Source organism: Kogia breviceps, chromosome X (genome assembly GCF_026419965.1).
Source record: "Kogia breviceps isolate mKogBre1 chromosome X, mKogBre1 haplotype 1, whole genome shotgun sequence".
NCBI classification, from domain to species: domain Eukaryota; kingdom Metazoa; phylum Chordata; class Mammalia; order Artiodactyla; family Physeteridae; genus Kogia; species Kogia breviceps.
The window spans coordinates 42037904-42046315 of record NC_081330.1 but is presented as its reverse complement, the minus strand read 5'-3'; the positions used below and the strand labels follow the sequence as shown (position 1 = coordinate 42046315).

General features: G+C 38.7%; 1 protein-coding gene across 3 annotated transcripts; it reads left to right on the top strand.

Annotated features, from left to right (window-relative positions):
* Positions 1–2881: 2881 nt before the first annotated feature.
* On the top strand, positions 2882–5762 carry TCEAL7 (transcription elongation factor A like 7). 3 transcript variants are annotated; one of them, XM_067022865.1, is made up of 3 exons: positions 2882–2987; positions 3566–3628; positions 4014–5762. In XM_067022865.1, the coding sequence occupies exon 3, from the start codon at positions 4028–4030 to the stop codon at positions 4328–4330; it is 303 nt and encodes a 100-aa protein (XP_066878966.1). In that variant the 5' UTR covers positions 2882–2987; positions 3566–3628; positions 4014–4027; the 3' UTR covers positions 4331–5762. The 3 variants fall into 3 exon arrangements, with proteins under 3 accessions (XP_066878966.1, XP_066878968.1, XP_066878967.1); XM_067022867.1 differs by having other exon boundaries at positions 2883–2987; positions 3597–3628; XM_067022866.1 differs by lacking the exon at positions 3566–3628 and having other exon boundaries at positions 2887–2987; positions 4011–5762.
* The last annotated feature ends 2650 nt before the right edge of the window (positions 5763–8412 follow it).

Below are 8412 nucleotides of genomic sequence, written 5' to 3'. Positions count from 1 at the left end.
AAGCCATATTGGAAATGGAACCAGCAAGTCAGCCTGGTGTCTACCTAACACACAGGAAAATTCACCCCTCCTTGCCATAGTGAAGGGGAGAGTACACTATGTGTCTATCTTCACCCTGCTATCTCTTTTGGATCAACACAATAAGCAGTGATCTAAGAACTGTACACCAGTACCTTGTTCTTGCAGACCTCTCTCTGTATGAAATTCTCTTAGAGCTTCCACCTCCACTTGGTTTAAAAGAGGAAAGAACTATGCTCTTCCTTTCATCCATGAGAAAGGGATAGAATTGACTTTCACCATGTGCCAAACCTGGAGTCAGAATACCTTGGTTAAAACCCTATCTCCACTATTTACTGTGTGACTTTGGGCAAGCTACTTAACCTCTGTACTCCTTGGTTTGCTAATAATAGCATTGTGAGTAGTAATGAATAGTAATTCCATTAGTATATGCAAAGTGCTTAGAAGAGTGCCTGGCACATTACAAGTATTATATAAGTATGAAGTACTATTGTTGTTGTTGTTGTTGTTATAATGAATGACACTGAACTCCCCACAAAGTCTATGGCTCCCACAATTCTTTACCTGTCACCTTTACCTGTCTCCTTACACTGATTTGGGAGAAGGAGGACTGGGACATTGTTGTAGATACACGGGTTAGACGGGTTTTGGTAAGGTCTTATGAAGGTATCAGGTCCAAATTATTGGACTTTTTTTCATGATACATAATGCCTCTTTGTCCTCACCTATGAGTCCCATCAACCAATAATAGGGAAACAAATTAAATCTAACTCAGTATCTTACTTTGCTTGTATTTGCATGTATTTTTATAACAGCTTTTACTTATAAAAGGAGATGTATTCTGTGAAATGTTTAGATAAACTAAAGCTGTCCAGATGTAATAGAATTTTTGGAGAATGAAGTAAAATAAGGCAGGGCAGTGACATGATCATATCTGTTGTTTAGAATCTTCATTTTATTGGAAGGTGGCAAGATGTAAAGTAAAGAGGCCAGTAAATGTTGTTGTAGTGGTCGGAGTTTATGGTTGCTTGCCTTTGGGAAGTGGCAGTGAAGCCAGAGTGGGAATTGGAAGGATTCCTGAGATACTTTGGAGGTAATCATTGAGAACTGCCACTTATTGGAGCACTTGGTATTTGTCAGTCATGAAGACAATGAAGAAAAAGACCATGCATTTTACAGAAGGTGGAGATGCTGGCAACAGGGAAGACCAGAAAAGCAGGCTTATTAGAAGGATGAACTATGGTATTTGCCATCATTTTTGTAATCTGGTCAGTTAATAAAGAATGACTGCTTTCAAATTGGAAAAAAACACACATAAATCTAACGATCTGCATGAAAAGCCGTTTACAGAGGATTCAGGATTTGTCCACCCCAACAACAAATCTTATGCTTCTATCACAACTAACCATTCCTTAATAACTGTGATAACAATGCCCTACTCTTTTTAAGATCTTTACTTTCTCTTCTTAAATATTTTCTGGAACCACTTACTTCAAAGTGGTTAGTGGCAACTTTGCATTTATAATGAGCCACTGTTTTCCTAAAAACAAATACTAAGAACACATCCCTGGGAATTTCCCTGGTGGTCCAGTGGTTAGGACTCCCATGCTCTCACTGCCTGAGAGGGCCCGGGTTCAATCCCTGGTCAGGGAACTAAAATTCTACAAGCCGCACAGTGCAGCCAAAAAAAAAAAATTAAAAAAAAACAAACGTTAAAAGAAAGAACATATCCTTCTTTCTGTTGCATATATTTCAAGCTAACCAATCAACAACAGATTCACTTAGATTAGTACCAAAAGCCTTAGCAACAAAAAGTTTTGTGTGATAAGTGACTAAATGGGGCCAGTTTCTGTTAGTGCTTCTAATTCCCTAGTGTGGCTGAGTAAGGTCTAAGGAAACATAAATAGGATAAAGATGTGTGGGAGAAATGAAAAACTATTGGATTCTAAATAAGAGTGTTGAGGAAAGGTGGGATCTTTTAAACACAGTAGTGAGGGAAATACAAGGGCATGGTACAAACTGGGAGACAGAGGGCATGATACTGAGATCGAAGTAGTAAAATTTTATGAGTGACTTTTGAGATCTGAAAATCTAGGTATGTAGGATTATGGACTCAGGAGCTCACCTAATGAAAAGGCCCCACATGCTCAGGAGTGCCTCAAAAAGGTAGCCTCCAGTTGCCCTGTACATTTTAAACTTCCAAAAATGTGTCTGCTTGGAGGGTCTATATTTATCTTATGACTCAGCAACAGAAACAGGTGGCTGGGTCTTTTTATCCTCCTATCTTGAATCTTTTTTCCAAATGTATGTACTGTTACTGTATTTCTGATTATTAAAAGAATATAATATGTTTATGGGGGGAAAAGGGAAAAGAATAGGAAATTATCAGAATGAAAGTAAAAACCACAATCCCAGTCATTATTTCCTTCCTTAATTTACCCCACACCCTCTAATTTGGTTGCAAGAACTGAAGTGCAAGGAAAATGGTGGCTATTAGTGACTGGGGAGAAGGTGGGTGGAGGGAAGACTGCTACCTTTGTGTTCTTGTATTTTAGAAAAGGATAAATAATCCTCTCCCTCCACACAACCATTAAAAAAGTAGCAATTGTTAATATGACTATGGTAAAATGCAGCCCTTCTTTGGTAATCAGAAAAAGGCAAATTCCAACTACAGGGAGAAGGGGCCACTTTTGACCTCTGGAATTAGCAATGACAAAAATGAGTGACAGGGCCTGGTGGGGGGTGGTGGGAGGTTGGTAAGCCATTCCATTTCTGCAGCACAGCTGGTGGGAGGGGAAAGTGAGGACCAGAGTTGGAGGATGACATAATCCTCACGTGATCAGGAGCTGACGTGAAGTCCTCATATTCCCGGGCTTCTTTCTCCTCTGGGTACCAGCTCCTTACTGCCCTGCAGGCGTTCGTGCTTGTGGCCAAGAGAAAGAGGACGTAAATTCTTTAAATCCCAGAAGGTTGGTGTGAGGGAACCACTGGGACTCTTGGGGTGGTAGTGGCTGAATCTTGTGCCTGGAATATGTCTAGGATTGCTTTCTCCAAACTCATGCAAACTCATCGGAGATAATTATATTTTTGAAGGGGGGGTGGGGCTGGAGTAGGCGGAAGTCTCCTGAGAGACACCCAGAGGTTTAGTGTAATTTAGAAATAATCAGCTTCTCTCAGACTAGCAAGATTTCCCTTTATCCTTCTCTTTTCCCAACTCCACTGGAGGAAATGAGGTGTGGGCTGGTGCGTGGAGAAAAGCTGGAATCCTGAGGTGGAGACAGAGAAATTTAGAGATAATTTGAAAACAGTTGGCCTCATTCAATGCTAGCCTGCAAGAGGGATGCAGAGGAATGGGGAAGGAGGGGACAGGGCCCTTGCAGGACTAGGCCTGAGGGTGAGGGGTGGGGGTTGGAGGCAGAGATTCAGTAGGAAGGGATAAGAACAGCAGGGGAAACAGGAGGTAGGAAATTTGGGGCGACACGGTGATGAGGATCCTAGATTCAAGATAATAACGTGTGTCTTGTCTCTGGCGCTGGTCGATCCACAGAGAATTCCCGCCCCTTCCTTTCTGTCTGCAGGTCTGAGGGTCTGTGTTCACAGACATCTCCAGGCAAGTAAAAGAGTAGGAAACTATCCCGAATCGTCTCCGGGAGGGAAGCACTCAGACGGGGGTCTCTGAGGGTGGGAGTTGGGAAGGGCGAGATCTGGGTAAAATTTGCGGCCCCACAGCTCAACTCCCTGTCTGCTCCCCTCCTGCCGCCCATCAGAGAGGCCATTAGCCTCGTCTGCTGGAGAAATGGTGGGCTGCTGAGGGAGGGGAAAGGAGGCGGAGAAGGGGTAGGGGAGGGAGGGGGTGCATCTCGAACTTCGGAGGGCTGGACCATGAAGCAGGGGTGGGAGATTAGGCGAGTATCTAGCTTCAGAGAGAAACTGACAATTTGCATGAAAAGAAATGAAGCAATCTTACTCTACATTTTCTCCCTGGACTTAAGCAGGAAACCAAAACATCATGCAAAAATCCTGCAAAGAAAATGAAGGAAAACCCAAGTGCAGCGTGCCAAAGAGGGAGGAAGAACGCCCCTATGGAGAATTCCAACGCCAGCAAACAGAAGGGAATTTTAGGCAAAGGTTGCTTCAGTCTCTCGAGGAATTTAAGGAGGACATAGACTATAGGCATTTTAAGGATGAAGAAATGACAAGAGAGGGAGACGAGATGGAAATGTGTTTGGAAGAGATAAGGGGTCTGAGAAAGAAATTTAGGGCTCTGCATTCTAACAATAGGCATTCTCGGGACCGTCCTTATCCCATTTAATGCATTTCTCCCCTGAATTCAACTATTTTCTGTTATTAATATTGCAACATTGGTTTCCTTTGTTTGCGTTTTCTTGTTAAATATTTGCTACTATTTTATTCCAATCCTTCAGTGTTCCTTTGATTTACATATGACTCATTACCATTTCATCTTTTAATCCAATCTCGCTCATTTAATAGGGTTGTTTCATTCGTTTTCATGGGAAGATGCTCATTGTATATTGTAAAGTAAAAATAATATGTTGCATAATGATATATATAGATATGTCTATCTATATATATCTTATATGTACATTTATACATGTCATAATGCAAAAATGTCTGAATTATTATACACCAAAAGGTTAAAAGTGAATCTCTGTGATCTGTATTTTATTTTATTTTTTGCCTATCTGCATCTTCTCATTTTCCAAACAAATGAATAATGTAAATGTGTGTATATGTGTGTATTACTTGTGTCACAAAAAAACTAAAATAAACAGACACAATAAAAGAACTTGTCAATCACCTTGTAAGGGCAATGAAACACTTAATAAACTCTTAATAACAGAACTATAAGAAAGAAATGTAAACTTCAAATTATCCCTGGATCTCTTAGCCAGAGAAATAAAACTGGCACTTAGTATAGATACACTTGCTTAAGACTCAGTCTTTTCATGGAAAAACATTTGCCACACAGGGCTGCTGTGGGGAAGAAATGAGGTGACTCTGAGCTGTGCTTGGTGAGCTCTTGTTCCCATCTATGCATACAGAACCCCAACCCACTACAGAACATCAGTTTTGAGGGAGGGAAGGTCCTGGCATGACTCAACCTGCGCTCAGGAACAAGTCCAATAGGCAGGGAGGTGGGGACTTCCACGCCAGGCCTCTGCTGTTGAGCCCCACCCCTGGCTCCCCTGGGTCCTGCCAGGCCTGCTGGGCCCTTTGCTCTCTGCTGGCCCTGCTGCTGGTGGTGCAGTGGAGTCCTTGAGTGCCAAAGCCCCATTGAGTTTCCTAGAGTCCCCAGAGCATTGAATCCCCACTCTGTCTTCTAAAGCTTCTCTCTCTGTTTTATAGTGATGCTTAACACAGGTGGGGACTGTTCCAGGATTGCTTGGGCCACAGTGTTTAGCAGAGTTTTTAGTAAAATAGCCCCTTCCATTTTCAGCCACAGGACACTTCCTCCATAGGAGTCAGACATGATGAGTCAATTTTGGGGGTTGGACCAGGGTTCAAATTTGAGCAAAAGATGTCATGCTATAGTCAGAGTTGCTGCTCAAAGTCTAAAAACTGAGGTTTTGTCTTCTTTCTCTTGTGGCATGATTTCTCCCTGAAGGCTCCTGTCAGGCCTGCCCTACTGGTTCAGAAGACTCTCAGGAGATATGTGTAAATTGCACAAAGTAATGCAGGAAATAGATCTAGGGAAACAATCCCCTTCTCTATCCCCTCCAATCCTGAAACATATGTAAGAATTCTTTGTAAGACTAATATATGTATAATACATATTATATATATAAATGTATACACATATATAGAAATATATGTATTTATTCCTTTTAGTGTATATATGTACACATATTGTTTTATGTATATGTATATACATATACTTAAGCATTATTTCTTAACTGGACTTTTTGCATTTTCCATTTCAAAGTAAAGACTATTATATTTCACTATATTTTATCATTTCATTATATTTCTATTGATTAGTGTTATGGCTTATGCATAGTGGGTACTTAATAAATGTTTAATTAATTAGAATTCTAGTGTTCTTGGCCCAGTTTTACTTCTGATTGCATAAAATTGGAAACAATCTATTTCTCTAGAAACTATAACTTACATTTTCAAAAAGAACCCAGTAAGAAAGGGATTATTCCCCAAATTCAGTCTATAAAACTATTATAACCTTGTATAATTAATTGATGTCTCTCAAAAAGTCAGCTCCTGACATTATAATCTTCTAGAGTGCTTATTACAAATATAAATTTATGACAAATAGCTCCCCATAGACACACACATACACTTACAAAGTCAGAATTTCTGTGCATATGGCCTTGGAATCTTCATTTTGGGGTTCCCATGAAAACATGTTCTTCAAAACTGCTTCAAAAATCCTCACTATAGACCGTGTTTCAGCTGAGCAGTGCAGAAGGAGTCTTCTTATAACCAAAGAGCCTAATTGTTTACAATTCGTAATTAAGGGCTCCTGAAAGTCAAAATGGTTGGTACCATATCCTGAAAATTGAGGGTACCCATCAAGTAAATCTATGTGGAAAATAAGCATTATTCAACCTTAGTAGAAGGTAAAAAGACAAATGAAAAATGAATAAAATAAAAACAAGTTGTTATCTACCTATCAAATAGACAAATGTTTACTTACAATATGCAGTTTTATTGAGGATGTAGGCATTTTCATACTCAGTGAGAGAGTAAATTGCTATATTCATTTTTTTTGCTTCTATTCACAATAAGTACCGAAAGCTCTATACTCTGCATACTCCATGACTCCCAAATTCTACTGTTTGAACTTTGTCCTAAGGAAATAATCACAGCAGTGAGCAAATATTTAGCTATAAGCATTTTTATTTAAAGATTTTACACATTTTCAAGGACGTTTTTTAACCTAAGAATCAAGTACATAGATTATCCAATCAGAAGAAAATGAACATAGATTCCTACTAGCCACATATACAAAAATACATCCCAGGTGAATTAAAGATGAAAATGTGAAAAACAGAAATAAAATATTGCAATGAAAATTAAGAGAAAAACTTTATAGTCTTGTAATGTGATCATTTTCTTAAACATGAAAGAAAATCCAGAAGTTGTAAAGGAAAAAATATTAAATATCTGAAAACAAGAAATAGCCTGGGAAAGAATATTTGCAATATCATAAAAGATAACAGGAAAATATTTCTAATATCCCAATAGCTTTTACAAATGGAAAGGAAAAACATAAACAAACCCATAAAAATATGCACATACCACATTACCCAGAATTCCACTGCTTTGTATTACAATAGAGATATACGTACACATGTGCACAGAACACCTAGATGGATGTTTATTGTGACATTGTAAGAGCCAAAATATTGGAAATAGCCTAAGTCATCAAAAGGGAAATGTCAAATAAACTGTGGTCTAGCTATACCAAGAAAACTTGGTAAAACTAGTTAAAAAGAATGAGATTCTTTTATTGAAGCCTCTCCAGGAATAATTGTTAAATAAAGACATTATATATCTTCATGTCGCTATTGTCACAAATAATGAATTACCTAGTTCATCTTAATATACTGCTTTAACCACACATCCAATTTCAACCTCCGTCCCACAATTAAACACTTATCAGTTTTATGGATATCCATCTAGAAATTTATATATTTCTGTTTTGCATTTTAACTAAATATTACGATGTTACATTATGACTTTCGGCAGCTCTTAATTATGAATTTTAAACCAGTAGGCTCTCTGATTATAAGAAGACTCCTTCTGCACAGCTCACCTGAAACAGGGTCTATGTGCATATTAACATAACTTTACAAATATTGTTTTATGCATTTGTCTTTTAAGTCACATAGAAGAAAAAGAGGAGTTATAAACCAAATATGCAAAACTGCTTGCTTTTTTATTTAGCTATGTAGCTACCTTTACCATTGTTGTTTATGTCTTCATATGACTTTGAGTTATGCATTTACCTTGTGTCTCTTTATTTCAGCTTGGAAGTCTTATAGGACTTTCCAAAGGTCAGTAAATACAAACGCAAATGAATCTACTTTCTCTAGTATGACTATAACTTATTCAAACCATTCCCCTGTTAATTAACGTTCAAACTATTTCTATATTTTGCCCACTAAAAGAATTGCTGTCTGCAATGAGCATGCTTGTACAGATATTCAATTTACTGGTGATTTTATTTCTATAGAATAGATTCTGGAAAGTAAGATTGCTTGATCAAAAAGTACATGTTCTGGGAATTCTCTGGCTGTCCAGTAGTTAAGACTCTGCACTTTCACTGCAGAGGGCATGGGTTCAATCCCTGGTCGGGGAACTAACATCCAGCAAGTCAGGCAGCGGGGCCAAAAAAACAAAAAATTTCGTGTTCTT

What these genes read in the sequence shown, in the direction of transcription:
- TCEAL7 (XM_067022865.1), top strand. Translation starts at nt 4,028, where the DNA reads ATGCAAAAATCCTGCAAAGAAAATGAAGGAAAACCCAAGTGCAGCGTG.